This window comes from Staurois parvus, unplaced genomic scaffold (genome assembly GCF_062004578.1).
Source record: "Staurois parvus isolate SC_StPar_1 unplaced genomic scaffold, SC_StPar_1.0 ptg001252l, whole genome shotgun sequence".
NCBI lineage: Eukaryota > Metazoa > Chordata > Amphibia > Anura > Ranidae > Staurois > Staurois parvus.
The window spans coordinates 1,690,070-1,710,579 of NW_028319048.1; the positions used below are offsets into that span (position 1 = coordinate 1,690,070).

At 43.9% G+C, this 20,510-nt stretch overlaps 1 protein-coding gene across 1 annotated transcript in view; it reads left to right on the top strand.

Moving 5' to 3' along the window:
• The window catches only part of LOC149437865 (uncharacterized), a 69,899-nt gene that overhangs the window by 13,834 nt on the left and 35,555 nt on the right, over nucleotides 1-20,510 (top strand). Inside the window, exon 5 of the mRNA XM_089660548.1 lies at nucleotides 11,674-11,817. Within this exon, the coding sequence (XP_089516674.1) occupies nucleotides 11,674-11,817 (144 nt within the window). The remainder of the gene's footprint in view (nucleotides 1-11,673; nucleotides 11,818-20,510) is intronic.

Sequence of the window (20,510 nt, forward strand, 5' to 3'; positions counted from 1 at the left end):
GGGGTAATTTCCTATAACCCATCATGTGACATTAAGGCAGTTTCCTGTGACTCATAGCTAAGGTTCCAAACCTTTTATTGACCATTCTCATGGTCACCATTAGCAATGATCCACCTATGGCTGGGGATACTGCTTGTGAAAGGTCTTACATCTTCTCCATGGTTACAGGATAGACTTCTGATAGTCCAACTAACACCTGAGGCCCATGTGATGAGGGGGTCCAGATCACTTGCCTTGTGCTACATATTGGAGATCAGCTCATTGCCAACAAGAGGGTGGCTTCATCCCCTATCCATCACCAGCTCCAACCCAACCAGATTTGAACTAGTGTAATTCCCCTTCAGGATTCTGTATCCAGCAATGTATACCTTCCATGAGATATCCACTGCTGGGTCCTCACGATGTGCAATCACAACTCACACTCTCATAGATAGAAGGCATCCACTTGATTCACCAATATTCAGCCAGAGGCTCATACATTTCCATTTGTGTTGTACTTGAGGTAGTCAATCAGTAACAGTCTTTAGTAATGATTAATCCCCAACACAGTGATACAGAACAGGTCCTCTTTAAGTAGGCAATGTACCTTCCATCACTCGGTTTTGGTGTTTCCCATCCTTGGGTTCCAATAAATTGGTTTTAGTTCTTCAATGCATCTTTCTAATCAGGCATCTCCATTCCCATCAGCCTACTCCTCTAACCAAGGTCCCCCTAGACCAGGTATCACTAAATGGTGGACCACAGTCCAAAAACTGACCGCATGACAGTCCTTTCTTGACCATGGCTCCATTCCTTCCTCCACCCCTCTGCTCCATCACCCCGCTGCCCCATCGCCCTGCCGCCACCTTCAATTCCAAACAACAGGTAGAAGGCAGAAAGTGCATCATGTCTGGACAGAGGACAGGAGCTGCCCAAGTTCACAAATATGTGATCTGATGCTAGAGGCAGCCCTAGCAACCAATCATCTGCCTGTTAGCATAAAAAGTTGGGCAGCTCCCGCCCTCTGTCCGGACATGCTGCACCTTCTGCTTTCTACCTGCTGTATAAGGTGGGATTGAATAATTGTGATTGACAGGGGAAAATGTGATGTAAGGGAGGGGGCATTTACATAAAGGGGACCGGGTTGCAAAGAAGGAAGGGGGCTGGTAGAAGGACCAGGATACAAGAAAGGGGGGCTGTGAAGGGGACTGGGATGCAAAGAAGAGGGACTGAGAGGGGGACTGGGGTGCACAGAAGGGGGACTGTGAAGGGGAGTGAGGTGCAAAGAAGGGGGTGTGAAGGGGCCAGGAGTGCAAGGAGGGGGGATGTGAAGGAGACTCAGGTGCAAGTAGGGGGGGCTGTAAAGGGGTCTGAGATACAAGGAGGGGGACTGTGATAGGGTTGGGGTGCAAGTAAAGGGAGGCTGTGAAGGGAACTGTGGAGCAAGTTTGGATGGCTGTGAAGGGGACTGTGATACAACGAGGCATGGCTGTGAAGGGGGCTGGGGTGCAAAGAGGGAGAGCTGTAGAAGAAACTGGGATACAAGGAAGGAGGGCTGTGAAGGAAACTGGGATACAAGGAAGGGGATTGTTAAGGGGACATGGATGCATGGCGGGGGCGACTGTGAAGTAGTAACAGAGGACACTGATGAGAAGGGGAGGGGGAATGTGATGTAAGGAGGGGAGCTGTGGTGTGAAGAGGGGATTGAGGGCTTTGATGTAAATGGGGGGCTCTTGGATGCAAAGGGGTCTGTAATGTAAAGGGGGGCTGTACAGTAAATGGGTGCAATGTAATGTAAAGGGGGGCTGTATTGTAAAGGGAGAACTGATGACACTGATGTGAAGAGCAAACTGTCATGTAAGGGGGTGGGGCTGTGACATGAAGGACCTGAGTCATAACCATGAGACTTGGACCTCTGTTGGATGGAAATGTTAATGACGGACCTCCGTGAATCTTAATTCAATACCCCGCCCTAGACTTATAAAGGATCCCACCAGGAAAGAAATGACCTCATCTCACTTCCTGGGAGGGTTTCTGAAGAACTCCCATCTTAAAGGGGCACCGCATTCACCCCTGCCTACACCCCGGGTCACAGGTCATCTTAATGTGCCAATTTAGAGCTGGCCAAGGAACATTCATCTCTAGGAGCAGCTATGGGTCCACCCGTCATCTGTGGGGAAGAATCTGAACTTCGTACTTCTTGAATTCACTCATTCTTTTCAGTAATTTTAAGCATATCTAAATACAAGAATAAACATGAAGTCAGCCTACCAGTCCTTCGATGTGATGGCTGCATTAGTTTTCTCTTTTTTAGGCTTATATTTCCTTTATGTCCAACTGTCATCCTGCCAGTAACACACAGGAGCGACAACGCTGATTAAAGCAGCCCAGAGATGATTCAGGTTTTTTTTGTTTGACCAGCAGGTTTAACGAAAAAAAAAATCTGGCCCAATTTCCCCATCCACACACTCGATAGGGATGAGGGAATCCTCCCCGCTCAGCTGTTGTATTCTGACAGTGGGGAGACTTCCCTGCCATCGCAATACACAGATCAGTGCTGCCGGCTATAGTCTGCAGTGCTGATTGGGCGGCATTTATCCACAGGCTGGTTGTATAGAAGTCGATCAGTAAATTGACTTCTGTACAACCACTGTTCCCATACATCGATTAAATGTGGCCAATCCCTGCTGAACCGCGTGAATTTCAGTTCATGTATGGCCAGCTGTACCCATACTGTATCTATGGAGCAGCGTTGTCACCTTAGGATGGAACGTGTATTAGGATTAGAGATGATCTCCTCCTTCCAACATGCAACAAAAATGGTGAACTGTCTGAAGGATAAAACATATCAGGAACTTAATACAGAGAGTGTGGAGGGAGGAGGAGGGAGAGGCGGGACTGAGAACTTTCATTACAGGAAAGGTGTGAATAGGGTTCAGGAGAGAAGTATCTATAACTACTTGGAGACCAGCGACGTACCCGGGGGGGCAGAAGTGTGACTAGAACCTTCATGGCCCCGGTGCACGGACCATGAAGTGCCTCTTTAATCCCTGGTTTTTGTGCCCTTCCCACTAATCCTGGGGCCCTTTATTCCCTTCATGGGGTCCTTTATTACAATGGGACCCTTTCACATGTCCTGCAGCAGGCCCCCTTCCTGCTGTTTTGGGTAGGATTGCCACATTTTTAAGCCAAACCCAAACACGTTAGTGGCGCACAGCAAATCATCAATTTTTGTACCATGCACTATACATATATTTTGTGATTAAATAACATTTTTAATCATATGGATTTAATCACAAGCATCCCCCCTTACTCTGAATCCACAGAGTTCCCCTTTACATCTTGATCCGTAGAGTTCCCCTTCACATCTGAACTGGCAGAGTTCCCTTTTACATCTGAATATCTGAATCATAGAATTTCTCTTTACAGCTGAATCTGCAGAATTCCCTGTACAACTGATCTGTCAGAGTTCCCTTTTACATCTGAATCTGAAGAGTTCCCCTTTATATCTGAATCCACAGAGTTTCCCTCTCATCTGAATCCACAGAGTTCCCCTTTACATTTGAAACCACAGAGTTCCCATTTACATCTGAACTAGCAGAGTTCTCCTTTACATCTGAATCCACAGCATTCCCCTTAGATCTGAACTGGCAGAGTTCCCCTTTAGATCTGGATCTGCAGAGTTCCCCTTGCATCTGAATCCATGGAGTTCCCCTTTATATCTGAACTCATAGAGTTTCTCTTAATCTGGCCGGCAATTAATTTTTTTGGTTTTTGAACCATGTGGGGTACCCCCCATTCATACCAACCCCTCGGGTCTGGTACGGATGTTGAGGGGAACCCCCAGGCCAAAATTTAAATGGCATGGGAGTCCCCCCAAAATCCATACCATACTTATCCCAGCATGCAGCCCAGCAGGCCAGGAAAGCGAGCACCCCCCCCCCCAGGTGGCAGGGGGGCTCCCCCTCAAAGCACCGTGTCCCCATGGGGACAGCCTGTTCCCCACAACCCTGGCTTGTGGATGTGGGGGTCTGCGGGCGGGGGGCTTATCAGAATATGGAAGCCCCCTTTAACAAGGGCTCCCAGATCCCACCCCCCACATAAATGAGTATGGGGTACATGGTACCGCTACCCATTCACAAAAAAGTGTAGTGTAAACGATAGTCTTTGATAGGTCCTTTACAAAAAACAAAAATAAAAAATGTCTCCCGAAGTAGATCCAGCGTCAATCATGATGCCCACCGCCGACCCGAAAAAAGACAAAAAAAAGAACCGCTCTGCTCTCGCTGCTGGCTCCCACCATCTGAGGGCTGTGCCAATCTGACAGTTCTTAAATACTGGGATGACATCACCCCACCCCTTGTGACATCATCATGCACTGTGATTGGCCAAAGCATTGCACCTGACCTGTGGTCAGATGCATTGCTTTGGCCAATCACAATGCCCTCTCAGGGTGCAGTGCATTGTGGTGCAGGAGAACAGCCCGCTGACCACCCTTACTGTTTGTGTATTTGCTGAACACACGAACGGCCGATCTTCCAATCAAACGAACACTCGGCCCCAACATAGAGCCCAACACTATTTATACTGACAATGAATCCCAAAAGACTCCTTGCTGAGCAGATTGTGGCTGCCTAGTAATGGAGCCCCCGGACTCCTCTGTTGGGGGACATACACTCCAAATAAAAACTCAATATACCAACCTTTATCTGGACATGTGTAGAACGAATCACTTGTCTCATTTTGTTTCAATTTGTTGTTTAAATAATTTTGTTCCATTAAATTTGTTTGATTAGTTTAATTTATTTACACAATTTGTTTAATTTAATTTAGTTTTCAAATTCAATTGGATTTAATTCTAATTCAATTTGACCAAATTCAGAAAATTTGAATCCACATTTGAATTTGAATTAGCATTTGAGTTCAAATTTATTCTACTCAAAATTTGAATCTTGGAAGACTGTTAAATTCTTTCTATTTTGTTCTATTCTATTCAAATCTATTCAAATTTATTCTATTAAAAATGCAAAGAGTCTTTCTATTCTATAGATTTCTATTCTATTTTCTTTTCTAATATATTTCATTGATTTCTATTTTATTTTAATCTATTCTACAATCGCCTGAGCTCCCACCTCACTGACAACAACCTTCTTGCCCCCTTACAGTCTGGCTTTCGCTCACTACACTCCACTGAAACTGCCCTACTAAACCTCACTAATGATCTACTAACTGCTAAAACCAATGGCCACTACTCCGTACTCATCCCAACCAATGGCCACTACTCTGTACTCATCCCAACCAATGGCCGCTACTTCATACTCTTACTACTTGACCTCTCTGCGGCTTTGTCAGGGCAGGAGCTGTGGTACGGACAGGCAGGCCTAGTGGCAGGGTCACGCACCTAATGACGACAACCACCACCCACAGACTGGAGTCCCTCAGGGCGCGGAGTCTAAGTCCCAGGCTGCCCTTCACCAGGGCCCCTGATGGTGGGGATGGACTTGACGCAGCCAGGAACCAGGTCGCGGCCCCCGAGACACCCCAGCTGTGCTAATGGCCGCAGACAATGGCGTGTAGCTGGTAGGAACCAGATCAGACAAAGCGTAGTCGGGCAGGCCGGGTCGATAACAATAGGACGAACGGTAGACAAGAATAACAGGTCACAGGCCGGGTTCAGCAACGGGAGGTCAGATCAAATGGAAAATGTAGAGAATGGTCTCGTCAAGAGTCAGTCTCCAGGAGAGCCACGAGAGTATAAACAGAGCTATAGCAACACAAACACACAAGACACGAATGCAGAGAGCACTTGCAGACAGCAGGCTTAAATGTGATGAACCACACCCTTCTGAGGAGGAGCCGCAGAAGCCTGAAGGCATAAAGGTTGCAGAAACCCAAGATGGACGCCAGCACATGGGATGCACAAGCTCTGAGGAAAGGTAGGACCTTGACAGGCTTTTGATACGGTTGACCATCCCTTCTTCCTCAAAAAACTCCACTCTCTTGGCCTCTGAGACTCGCTCTCTCCTGGTTTGTCCTCCTACCTATCACAGCACTCCTTCAGCGTTACCTAAAACGCTGCCACTTCCTCTTCACTCCCTCTTTCTGTAGGGGTCCCTCAGGGTTCTGTCCTTGCACCCCTTCTCTTCTCCATCTACACTTCCTCCCTTGGTCACTTGATCAACTCCCATGGCTTTAAGTACCATCTCTATGCCGACGACATGCAAATCTATCTTTCTACCCCTCACCTCACCCCTTCAGTCTCCTCTCACATTACTAACCTACTAAGCGACATATCGGCATGGATGTCACTCCACTTCCTCAAACTCAATCTTTCCAAAACTGAGCTCTTAGTATTCCCCCCAGCCCATGCCCCCTCCCCTGACTTCTCCATCAAGACCAATAATACAACCATCAGTTCCTCCCCTCATGCCAGGGTACTAGGTGTAATCCTGGACTCCCATCTGTCCTTTCAGCCCCAAATCCAATCGCTGTCCAAATCTTGTAGACTTCCCTCCGCAACATCTCCAAGATACGCCCGTTCCTAACCTCGGAAATCACTAAGCAACCTATTCACTCCCTTGTTATATCTCTTGCCTTGACTATTGTAACTCCCTCCTCATTGGCCAACCTCATCGCAGGCTATCCCCTCTTCAGTCTATCATGAATGCTGCTGCCAGACTCATCCACCTTACTAACCGTTCTGTATCTGCCACCCCTCTCTTCCAATCCCTCCACTGGCCTCCACTCAGTGTCCTCCACCCCTCTCTGCCAATCCCTCCACTGGCCTCCACCCCTCTCTACCAATCCCTCCACTGGCCTCCACCCCTCTCTACCAATCCCTCCACTGTCCTCCACCCCTCTCTGCTAATCCCTCCACTGGCTTCCCATTGCCCAACGGATAAAATTCAAAACATTAACAATAACATATAAAGCCATTTATAACTCCGCCCCAAATTACATCACCGATCTTGTCTCTAAATATCACCCAAACCATACTCTCCGCTCCTCGCAAGACCTCCTACTTTCTAGCTCCCTTGTCTCCTCCTCCCATGCTCGTCTCCAGGTCTTCTCCCGAGCTTCCCCCATCCTCTGGAACTCCCTACCCCAATCTATCAGACTATCGCCTACTCTGCCCACTTTTAGGCGATCTCTGAAAACCGATCTCTTCAGAGAAGCCTATCCTGCCCTCAGCTAATAATGGAATCTTCTACTCTTCCAACCAGTCCATCCCCCACAGTTACTACTTTTTGTACTTCTAGCCCCTCCTTTTTAGATTGTAAGCTCCAAGGATCAGGGCCCTCCTATCCCTCTTGTATTGAACTGTATTGTTGCTGTATTGTTGCTGTATTGATTCTCGTTTTATTGTAAAGTGCTGAGCAAACTGTTGGCGCCATAAATCCTGTATAATAATAATATAATAATATTCAAATTCAAATGTATTTTATTCAAAATACAAATTTTGGAAGACAGTTACATTCTTTCTATTTTATTCCATTCTATTGTTTTTCTATTCTATTTCATTCCATTCTATTCTGTTCTATTCTTTTCTATTCTAATCTATTCCATTCAATTTCAGATTTATTGGATTTTCAGAAGACAGTTATTTTCTTTCTATTTTATTTTATTCTATTTTTTTTCTATTCTATTCTACTCTCCTCTATTCTATTCTTTTCTTTTTCAATCTATTCTAATCTATTCTATTCTTTTATAATGTATTTTATTGTTTACTAGTCCATTCTATTCTATTGATTTTCTATTCTATTCTTTTCTGCTGTATTCTATACTATTCTTTTCTATTCTGTTCTATTTGAAATTAAATTTCAGAAAACAGTTATATTCTTTCTATTTTATTCTATTCTATAGTTTTTTTCTATTCTATTCTATTCTTTTTCAATCTATTCTAGTATTTTATATTGTATTGTATTATATTCTATTCTATCAGTGTTCTGTTCTTTTCTAGTCATTTATGTTCTATTCTTTTCATATTCAAATTTGAGTCAAATTCAATTTCAAATCAAAGTCGATGCAAATTTCGTCCAAATTTAACTTCATTATTTCAGATTTGTTACTCTTCATAATTTTATTATGTAACTCGAACATTTGGATACATCTGAATCACAAAAAAGTTGCCAGAATTTTGAAATAGAAACAAACTACACATGTTCACCTATCACCAAATATCTTGTGCCTTCCTTGGAATCCGCCTTCATTTGTGTCTCCCACGTTCCCCCTCCCAGACACTGCAGCTCACAGTGGGAGGGTGTCATCATCAGAAGCAGTGCTGTCTACCCAGAGATCAGTGGGTGGGACTAGGAGTGGCCAGGTGCTGAGTGACAACCATGCCCCTTGTAACATTTGTCCGTTCTGTATTTGTATAATCAGGCATTGCTTACATGAGAGTTCTTATTATTTATTTCAGGTACTTATATCTTCATCAAGTTACGCAGAGCTTTCAATATATTGTACATTCACTTCAGTCCCCGCCCTCGAGGAGTGTACAGTATAAGGTCCCTAACTCACATTCATAGCCATACTAGGGTTACTTACCATACCAACATGGGGTGTGGGAGGAAACTGGAGAATTTGGAGGAAACCCACACATGCACAGGGAGAGCATGCAAACTCCAGGCAGGTAGTGCCGTGGTTGGGATTCAAACCAACATCTCTGGTGCTGCCAGGCGGAAGTACTGGTCACTAAGCCACCATGTTGCCCATTAGTGGTGTCCCTAGGGGGGTGCGGGGGGGTGCGGGCCGCACCAGGTGACACCATCACAGGGGGTGCAAGAGCAGGATGCTGGCACATTGACAGCTGCCCCCGCCCCAGTGTAGCGGTAAAATGAGTATCCCTGTGAAGATATGTATCCCCTGAAGCAACTGTGCATGTGCCGGTTTCAGGCTGAAGAAGCTGATCTCTGGCTCTGTGCTAAATTCGGAGATTGGCTTCTTCGGCCTGAAACCGACCCATGTGGAGTTGCTTCAGGGGATAGCCATTTTACTGCTACAGCGGCACCGCTAATCCTCTCTGGAGGGGTGACACTACATGTTACTGCACCGGGTGACACCAACCCTAGGGACGCCTCTGCTGCCCATACAACTCTGTTATAAATTCAGAAGCAGTGCAGCATCATTGCCACCCAATCACAGAAAGCTGTAAGGTGGGCTTCAATGGCAGGATCAACAAGTAATCATGGAACATGGTAATGAAAGGCCATAGCTTTCATTTCTCCTTCCCCATTGATTCCAATGACTTTTCACGAAGGACCAGTTCACGCCCCATGCATTTCAGTGTGTTTTTTTTTCTGCATCCAAAACACACAGAAAATAGGTGATATGGTTATCAATGTCCTAGTTCACATCAGCGTTTGCAGTTCCAGTGCGTTCCGGTTGCAGAAAAAAAAGAACAGGCTGCATTTTTACTGCACAGAACTGTACTGTAATGCTGTAAAACGTAGAGATGATCGAATCGAATCAGGCGAAGTGGAATTCGTTTCGAATTTCAGGAAAAATTTGATTTGCGGCGAATCCGAATTTTTGCCGACTTCGGATGGTCGAATCAAATTTTTCCTGATCGGCCGTTTTCATCCCTTCTACAGCCGGCAAAAATGTCCCTGCAGAGAGCTCCGCTATTTCTGACAGCTGTCTGACAGTTCTTTCACATTTCCAGCGGTTGAAACATTGTATGTATTTGTTTCCATTTAGGATACAGATGTTTTTATTAGGAAACAAATAGATACAATGTTTCAATCGCTGGAAATGTGAAAGAACTGTCAGAGAACTGTCAGAAATAGAGGAACTCTGCACATACACTTTTTGCTTTACTGGAATTATTCTTATTTTCATTCTTCTTCTTCTTATTTTCATTCTTCTTTTCATTCTTCTTTTCATTCTTTTCATTCTTCTTATTTTCATTTTTTTTCATTCTTTTCATTCTTCTTTTCATTCTTCTTCTTCTTTTCATTCTTCTTTTCATTCTTCTTGTCATTCTTTTCATTCTTCTTTTCATTCTTCTTCTTATTTTCATTCTTCTTTTCATTCTTTTCATTCTTCTTTTCATTCTTCTTCTTATTTTCATTCTTCTTTTCATTCTTTTCATTCTTATTTTCATTCTTCTTCTTCTTTTCATTCTTATTTTCATTCTTCTTCTTCTTTTCATTCTTCTTTTCATTCTTTTCATTCTTCTTTTCATTCTTTTCATTCTTCTTTTCATTCTTCTTCTTATTTTCATTCTTCTTTTCATTCTTTTCATTCTTCTTTTCATTCTTCTTATTTTCATTCTTCTTTTCATTCTTTTAATTCTTCTTTTCATTATTCTTCTTATTTTCATTCTTATTTTCATTCTTTTCATTCTTCTTTTCATTCTTCTTCTTCTTTTCATTCTTCTTTTCATTCTTTTCATTCTTCTTTTCATTCTTCTTCTTATTTTCATTCTTCTTTTCATTCTTTTCATTCTTATTTTCATTCTTCTTCTTCTTTTCATTCTTATTTTCATTCTTCTTCTTCTTTTCATTCTTCTTTTCATTCTTTTCATTCTTCTTTTCATTCTTCTTCTTATTTTCATTCTTCTTTTCATTATTTTCATTCTTCTTTTCATTCTTTTCATTCTTCTTTTCATTCTTCTTATTTTCATTCTTCTTTTCATTCTTTTTATTCTTCTTTTCATTCTTCTTCTTATTTTCATTCTTCTTTTCATTCTTTTCATTCTTCTTTTCATTCTTCTTCTTCTTTTCATTCTTCTTTTCATTCTTTTCATTCTTCTTCTTATTTTCATTCTTCTTTTCATTCTTCTCATTCTTCTCATTCTTCTCATTCTTCTTCTTCTTCTTCTTCTTCTTCTTCTTATTCTTTTCCTTCTTTTCCTTCTTTTCCTTCTTTTCATTCTTTTCCTTCTTCTTCTTCTTCTTCTTCTTCTTCTTTTCATTCTTTTCCTTCTTCTTCTTCTTCTTCTTTTCATTCTTTTCCTTCTTCTTCTTCTTCTTCTTCTTCTTCTTTTCATTCTTTTCCTTCTTCTTCTTCTTCTTCTTCTTCTTCTTCTTTTCCTTCTTCTTCTTCTTCTTCTTCTTCTTCTTCTTTTCCTTCTTCTTCTCCTTCTTCTTCTTCTTCATCTTCTTCTTCATCTTCTTCTTCTTCATCATCTTCTTCGTCGTGCCCTGTGACTGCTCAAATGAGTGAAGTGTGCGGTGATTCTAAGATCGACGGCACTCATCTGCATGTCATACTGACTGACAGTATTATTTCTCTTCCCCAGCAGACTCCAAGGGCATTTAAATTAAAGGTACAGTGTTCTGCACTAATATAAAGGCTCTCTGAAGCCTAGAAACCCTTTTTATAAGTAAAATTTGCGGCGAATAAATTCGAATCGAATCAAATTTTTTCGGAAAATTCGGCGAATCGAATTTTTGAAAAATTCGCTCATCTCTAGTAAAACGCATCAAAAACGCATCAGCATGCACCCAAAATGCACTGGAACGCACATGTCCCTTTTGAATTGAATAAAAAAAGAGGACTGCGTTTCTATAGTGTGAACCAACCGTAAAAGATTTACCAAAATTTCAAAGAAATGGAAACTCAGCTTTGCTCACTCCTAGTTCTAACATTGACCTACAGCGTATTATAATGTATCATACACCGTGCATCACTCACTTGTGTCAATTATACAAAAACCCAACGTACAATAATACTTCTTCTTGTTTTTAGAACAAAATATTACCGGTCGTTACTATTGTTGTGGGTCTTCTTTTTATGATCATGGTACTGTACAAGCGTGAGAAGCAGCAGAGCTCTGTGCCTCAGACTACAGCGAGTCCCTGGAATATCACCGCCAACACCACCGCCACAATATAAAGCAACAGAAATGGCCACAAGAATTCCTGCACTACTGAGCTCTGTATACTGTATATATATATAGAATGGGTAACAGCTGGAGGAAAGCAACATAATAACAATTACAATAGATATTCATTTCTGATCTTTTGCAGCACATATAAAGCCTTGCTGTAGAACATGTGAGGACTAAAACTAGGCAAGGCTGGAATATTGTTCAAAAATGTTCATTATTAAAATGTATGCGCAATTTTCGGATGGTTAATGGGGACACATTGATGATCAATTGTGATTGTAGTGATGAGAAAAATCAAAGCCAAAAGATGAAAAATGTTTCTTTTTCCTTTATGTGATTTATTAAAATTCTGTTAAAGAGATCTCTGTGGTCGAGTAAAATTGTAATATGTATGTGCTAGGAAAGGTTTTTTCCAGAAATAGAACTTTCATGTTTATGAAGATTTGTGTAAAATGATTATAATTTAAATGATTATGTATGGTATAAAAATGTATGAAAGAACGATACAAAGGTTTACGTAAAGCACATGCAAAATTGTATTCATAGGTAGATTCTAATATATACGAGGGGTCGTCAAAATGTTTCCGCTTTTTTTATATATAGTATATATTATGCACATAAAATTATGGGTGACAGGTGGAGAGAAAAGAAAAAGATCCTCAGTAGAAGTCTTGGGTGAAAATATTTTTTTTACATCTATAAAAAAAAATAAAGGAAAGTTTGTAATAACATATCCTGTATACGGTATATACCACACATGTTGAGTTGGTTAATGCAAAGCTCAGAATCCTTTATCCATACAAGAGAAAGGGAAGATGGGAAAATATATCATTGTAAACTTGCATGTTATACCTGATATTATATAAGTACCTGTAAAAATTAAAAAAGTAAATATATTAATGGATTTGAGGTGTTATGAGTGGTTTGTTTCTAATTGTAACTTTTTTTCCTTTAGACGCCAGACTAAAATATTGTTCCATCTCCTTTCCCTTCCCTTCCCCTTCCCTTACTCCCCTTCTAAATCTCCTCTCCTACCCATCCCCTTCACTTCCTCATCTCTTCCCCTTCCTACTGCCCTCTCCTCCCCTTCTCTTTCCTTCCTTTCCCTTCCCTTTCCCCTTCCACTTCCCTTTTCCTTTCCTTTCCTTTCCCATCTCTTCCTCATCCATTACCCTTTCCTTTCCCTTTCCATCCCCTTCCCTTGAGCATCCCTTTCCTTTACTTCCCTTCCCCCTTACCTTTCTCTTTATCTTTCCCTTCCCTTTTCCACAAAAAAGTAAAAATATCATTGTATTAGAACACTCTACAACAGGGACCTCCAAACTTTTTAGACAAAGGGCCAATTTCCTATCCTTCAGACTTTAGAGGGGGACAGACTGTGGCCACTGGGAGTAGAAAAGGTCCTGATGTCAGCGGGGAAGAAAACAATGCCCCATCTTTAGTCAGTGGGAGGAATTGTGCCCCATTGTTGGTGCCAGTGAGAGGAAATGTGCTCCATCAGTGGGGTCACTGGGCCCCCCTTGATGGTGTCATTGGGAGAAATTGTGCCCCATCATTGGTGTCATTGGGAAGAATTGTGCCCCATCATTTGGTGTCAGTAGGGGGAATTATGCCCCATTGTTGGTATCAGAGGAGGAAATAGTGCCCCAAGGGCCGAATTAAAGCAAGCAAAGGGCTGCATCTGGCCCTCGGGCCGCAGTTTGGAGCCCACTGCTCTAGAGTAATCAATAACTGACTTCTTCCTTTTACTTGCCTTTCATTGGAGGAAATTCCTTCAGCCATTGTGAAAAGATTTGGAATATTCAGTGCAGGCGTCACTGTAGCTCACCATTACAGGAGATATTCCAAGTACAGGTAACCATAGATCAGCCTTTCTCAACCAGGGTGCCTTGAGGATTCTTCAGGGGCGCCTTGGTAAAATGTCTAAAAATTGCCCAAAACTTGTATACAAGCCAGCGGGTGGAACAAGCCGGCCTTTTAGTTACACAAAAGCCACAGGTTTTCATTGTGCACCATTATGACCTTTTATCCACCAATGTCCTGACAACCAATGACATCACCAGTTGATAGGGAGGATGTCATCTGCCTGCACAACATCCTAGTTTGATCCTCCCCCACCCCTCTCCATCAGTGCTGGGATCATATTAGCTCAGTGATAGAGAAAAACTGAGGGAGAAGAGAAACATGGGAATGCTAGTCAGTACCAGTGTACAAAAGTGTATTTGCTTTGGAAGAATAAATCACCTCTAACATTGGGTGTCCTACATGTGTGGATGTTGCTGCATTATATAAAATTAGAATAGTTTTTCACATTTTAGAATGGGGCGCCTCAAGACTGTCCATAATTTTAAAGGGTGCCTTGACTGAAATAAGGTTGAGAAACATTGCCATAGATGATGGAAGTGTTCTGGTGACTTTGTATCCTACCCAGAGTTCCAGGAGTATAAAGACGAGAGTTGTTACCCCGAATGTTCAGTGATGTGGGGTTCAGGGTCAGCTCTGATTATCAATACAGTCACAGGAGACCTCGAATTGTGCTGATAATTAAACCGATGACTTTTTCCTTATTGCATTGCATTTTCTATACACTTATTGCTATTAACTTCCAGTCCGAACACTTTTATCCCCTTCCAGTCCGAACACTTTTACCCCCTTCCAATCCAGACACTTTCACCCCCTTCCAGTCCGGACACTTTTACCCCCTTCCTGTCCGGACACTTTTACCCCCTTCCTGTCCAGGCACTTTCACCCCTTCCAGTCCGGCCACTTTTACCCCCTTCCTGTCCGGACACTTTTACCCCCTTCCTGTCCAGACACTTTTACCCCCTTCCTGTCCAGACACTTTTACGCCCTTCCTGTCCGGACACTTTCACCCCCTTCCAGTCCGGACACTTTTACCCCCTTCCTGTTCAGACACTTTTACGCCCTTCCTGTCCGGACACTTTCACCCCTTCCAGTCCAGACACTTTTACCCCCTTCCAGTCCGTACACTTTCCCCCCCTTCCAGTCCGGACACTTTCACCCCCTTCCAGTCCGGACACTTTCACCCCCTTCCAGTCCGGACACTTTCTCCTCCTTCCAGTCCGGACACTTTTACCCCCTTCCAGTCCAGACATTTTCACCCCTTCCAGTCCGGACACTTTTACCCCCTTCCTGTCCAGACACTTTCACCCCTTCCAGTCCGGACACTTTTACCCCCTTCCTGTCCAGACACTTTTACCCCCTTCCTGTCCAGACACTTTCACCCCCTTCCAGTCCGGACACTTTTACCCCCTTCCTGTCCGGACACTTTTACCCCCTTCCTGTCCAGACACTTTTACCCCCTTCCTGTCCAGACACTTTCACCCCCTTCCAGTCCGGACACTTTTACCCCCTTCCTGTCCGGACACTTTTACCCCCTTCCTGTCCAGGCACTTTCACCCCTTCCAGTCCGGCCACTTTTACCCCCTTCCTGTCCGGACACTTTTACCCCCTTCCTGTCCAGACACTTTTACCCCCTTCCTGTCCAGACACTTTTACGCCCTTCCTGTCCGGACACTTTCACCCCCTTCCAGTCCGGACACTTTTACCCCCTTCCTGTTCAGACACTTTTACGCCCTTCCTGTCCGGACACTTTCACCCCTTCCAGTCCAGACACTTTTACCCCCTTCCAGTCCGTACACTTTCCCCCCCTTCCAGTCCGGACACTTTCACCCCCTTCCAGTCCGGACACTTTCACCCCCTTCCAGTCCGGACACTTTCTCCTCCTTCCAGTCCGGACACTTTTACCCCCTTCCAGTCCAGACATTTTCACCCCTTCCAGTCCGGACACTTTTACCCCCTTCCTGTCCAGACACTTTCACCCCTTCCAGTCCGGACACTTTTACCCCCTTCCTGTCCAGACACTTTTACCCCCTTCCTGTCCAGACACTTTCACCCCCTTCCAGTCCGGACACTTTTACCCCCTTCCTGTCCGGACACTTTTACCCCCTTCCTGTCCAGACACTTTTACCCCCTTCCTGTCCAGACACTTTCACCCCCTTCCAGTCCGGACACTTTTACCCCCTTCCTGTCCAGACACTTTTACCCCCTTCCTGTCCAGACACTTTCACCCCCTTCCAGTCCGGACACTTTTACCCCCTTCCTGTCCAGACACTTTCACCCCTTCCAGTCCAGACACTTTTACCCCCTTCCTGTCCAGACACTTTCACCCCTTCCAGTCCAGACACTTTTACCCCCTTCCTGTCCAGACACTTTCACCCCTTCCAGTCCGGACACTTTTACCCCCTTCCTGTCCAGACACTTTTACCCCCTTCCTGTCCAGACACTTTCACCCCCTTCCAGTCCGGACACTTTTACCCCCTTCCTGTTCAGACACTTTCACCCCTTCCAGTCCGGACACTTTTACCCCCTTCCTGTCCAGACACTTTCACCCCTTCCAGTCCGGACACTTTTACCCCCTTCCTGTCCAGACACTTTTACCCCCTTCCTGTCCAGACACTTTTACCCCCTTCCTGTCCAGACACTTTTACCCCCTTCCAGTCCGGACACTTTCACCCCCTTCCTGTCCGGACACTTTCACCCCCTTCCAGTCCGGACACTTTCACCCCCTTCCAGTCCGGACACTTTCCCCTCCTTCCAGTCCAGACACTTTCCCCCCTTCCAGTCCTGACACTTTTACCCCCTTCCAGTCCGGACACTTCCCCCCCCTTCTAGTCCGGACACTTTCACCCCCTTCCAGTCCGGACACTTTTACCCCCTTCCTGTCCAGACATTTTCACCCCTTCCAGTCCGGACACTTTTACCTCCTTCCAGTCTGGACACTTTCACCCCCTTCCAGTCCGGACACTTTCACCTCCTTCCAGTCCGGACACTTTTACCCCCTTCCAGTCCGGACACTTTCACCCCCTTCCGGTCCGGACACTTTTACCCACTTCCAGTCCAAACACTTTCACCCCCTTCCAGTCCGGACACTTTCACCCCCTTCCTGTCCAGGGCAATTTTCAGCTTTCAGCGCTATCACACTTTGAATGACAATTACGTGGTCATGCAACACTGTACCCAAATGAATTTTTACCATTTTTTTGAGACAGATAAAGCTTTATTTTGGTGGTATTTATTCACCGCTGGGATATTTATTTTTTTTGCTATGTAAATGAAAAAGTCCAAGAATTTTGAAAAAAAGTATTTTTCTTATAAAATTTTGCAAATAAATAATATTTCATCATAAATATTCGCCAAAATTTATTCTGTTATCTTTTTAGTAAAAAGAAAATAAGTGAAATTAGTTTATAACCAAAAATGATAATTTTTAAAACATTTTTGAAATTTTTATTTTATTTTTTTATATTATTATTTATGTTTTTTTTTTACATACTGTCACCCTAGCAGTACAGGGTCACCATGGGGACACTACTACTTGTGGGGGTGATGAAGATTTTTTTTTTTTTTACACTGATTGCTTTTACACCCATTTAGGATGTAAAAGCAATCATTTCTCTTTCTCTCTGTCTGCATTCTTGCAGCCATTGAGAACTAATGAATGAGCTGTGATTGGTCACAGCTTGTCACATGGTATAAGGCTGTTGTGAATAGCCCTGTACCATGTGACCTCTGTGATCATTCACAGATTTCACATGTAGTAAGCAATAATGTCACAAGTGACATCTTGCTTACTACTCTGCATGTGATCACTGATTGGCCAATCAGTGATCACATGATCGGGACCTCGTACTGAGGTCCCGTCCGACGATCGGTGTTTCACTATGTCCGGATTGCGGTACTGTGCGTTCCCAGGGGGCGCGCACAAGCAGGGTGCGGGGAGGCCGTTTAGAAACGGCCACCCAACCCTGCACTGCCACCGTCCAGCCGTTTATAAACATTGGGATCGGATGGGAGGTGGTTAATGAACTCATGAACTGATACAAGAAAATAAAAAAATGTCAGTATGAGTGATAAATGTGTGTATTTTATATTGATATAGGCAGCAGCATTAGTTCTCTTGGGAAAGATGAGACACCCTTATACTGTGTTCTATGGTAAGGTGTCCTTATCCCGGGTGCAGAGGAGGAGCCATGTACCACACTTATCAGAATATACGACCAATAATACAACCATCAGTCCCTCCCCTCATGCCAGGGTACTAGGTGTAATCCCGAATGCCTATCTGTCCTTTCAGTGCCAAATCCAATCGCCGTCCAAATCTTGTAGACTTCACCTCCACAACATCTCCAAGATACGCCCGTTCCTAACCTCGGAAACCACTAAGCAACGTATTCACTCCCTGGTTATCTCTCGCCTTGACTATTGTAACTCACTCTCTGTCAATCCAATCCCACCACTGGCCTCCACCCCTGTCTGCAAATCCCTCCGCTGGCCTCCACTCAGTGTCCTCTAACCCTCTCTACCAATCCCTCCGCTGGCCTCCAGTCAGTGTCCTCCAACCCTCTCTGCAAATCCCTCCACTGGCCTCCACTCAGTGTCCTCCACCCCTGTCTGCAAATCCCTCCGCTGGCCTCCACTCAGTGTCCTCTAACCCTCTCTACCAATCCCTCCGCTGGCCTCCAGTCAGTGTCCTCCAACCCTCTCTGCAAATCCCTCCACTGGCCTCCACTCAGTGTCCTCCAACCCTCTCTACCAATCCCTCCGCTGGCCTCCACTCAGTGTCCTCCAACCCTCTCTACCAATCCCTCCGCTGGCCTCCACTCAGTGTCCTCCACCCCTCTCTGCCAATCCCTCCACTGGCCTCCACTCGGTGTCCTCCAATCTTCTCTACCAATCCCTCCGCTGGCCTCCAATCAGTGTCCTCCACCCCTCTCTGCCAATCCCTCCACTGGCTTCCCATTGCCCAACAGATAAAATTCAAAACATTAACATATAAAACCATTTATAACCCTGCCCCAAATTACATCACCAATCTTGTCTCCAAGTATCACCCAAACGTACTCTCCGCTCCTCGCATCACCTCCTACACTCTAGCTTCCTTGTCTCCTCCTCCCATGCTCATCTCCAGGACTTCTCCAGAGCCTCCCCCATCCTCTGGAACTCTCTATCCCAATTTATCAGACTATCTCCTACTCTGCCCTCGTTTAGGCAATCTCTGAAAACCTATCTCTTCAGGGAAGCATATCCTGCTCTCAGCTAATAATGGAATCTTCTACTCCTCCTACCAGTCCATCCCACACAGTTATTACCTTTTGTACCACTAGCCCCTCCCTCCTAGATTGTAAGCTCCCAGGATCGGGTCCTCCTATCCCTCTTGTATTGAACTGTATTGTTGCTGTATTGTCTCCCGTTATATTGTAAAGCGCTGAGCAAACTGTTGGCGCCATAAATCCTGTATAATAATATTTTCTTTACTTCATGTTTCATTGCTCCATCGTATGTCATACCTGAGACAATTACTAGGATTTTATATGGCAGCCCTGAAGTGAGAACGTGTTCCAGAGGTAGAGAGCAGCCAGTAAACAGGCATTGAGTGCTACCATATCTGCATCTGTTAAAATACAATGTAGAAGTAAACCCAATCACTATAGTCTCACATGATTGTACATCATAGTTCTGGGCTGCCCCCCCCCCACACAGTGACAATGGTGGACCATGCCTGTGATAAGGAGATCAACGACCTCTACTCAGGGTTGAAAGTTGTGAATGTTTATTTAAAAGAGAAAAGATACAAAGTAAAAGTAAATAAATAAATTGGTGTAGCGCTAAATAAATAGTAACATGTGCATCACAATTCTAAATATCACTCATTAAACCGTGTATAAAAATAAACTATAAATAAATGTTATATAATAAAGTGCAAAACACTACATTAAATACATTTCGGATGATTCCCTCAATTTAAGGGATCAAAAAATATATATATGAACATAAAAACACAGTGCAAGTGTACAAACCACGCTCAGTGAAAATAAATGTCCACTCCAAGTCCACACGCTGCACTTATAATATTAAATAGTGCTCCACAAAAATAAATCACGTGTAAACTCAACCCAACGTGAAGTGAATCCAGTGCCAAACCATGAATCCAGAATTAGCCAAAATGCCCCTTCACCTCCTTACAGTGACCACAAGGGCCAGCTCGCTTTTCAAGGTTAAGTCACACTTTCACAGGGATATCCTCATCACCACCAGATGGACCCTCCTGGAAATTCCCACAGATCAGCAATCCTCTTTAGTACTCCAACTCAACTGGTCGTTCTCTTACAGAGGATCATAGCAGAAACAAACAGAGATCCTCCATAGTGTAAATCAGTATTTTAATACTCAAGTATCAAAAAAATTTCCCACTCACATGTAAAACAGCATAATCCAGCTTTTACCCATATCAGTTCCAGCATGGGGGCCATCTTGGATCACCCACAACCATGCACATACACCCATGATATGGGTAAAAGCTGGATTATGCTGTTTTACATGTGAGTGGGAAATTTTTTTGATACAAAGTTGGAAAGGCTAATAGGGACAAATGGAAGGTCAATTTTGACCGTAGTGATGAGAAATCAAAAGCAAATAACAGAACATGTGTCTTGTTTCTTATCTGAAGGAACAACATTCTAACGGTTAATGAGATCTTCAATCAGGAAACGTAAAAATGTAAAAGTGTAGTGAGCGCTCCTGTATAATAAGAAAGTAAGCAGCTAATAGCACTAAAAGGAGATCACAACCGCCTTAGGTAAAATAATAATGGATAAAGTGCAGCGCTAAAATC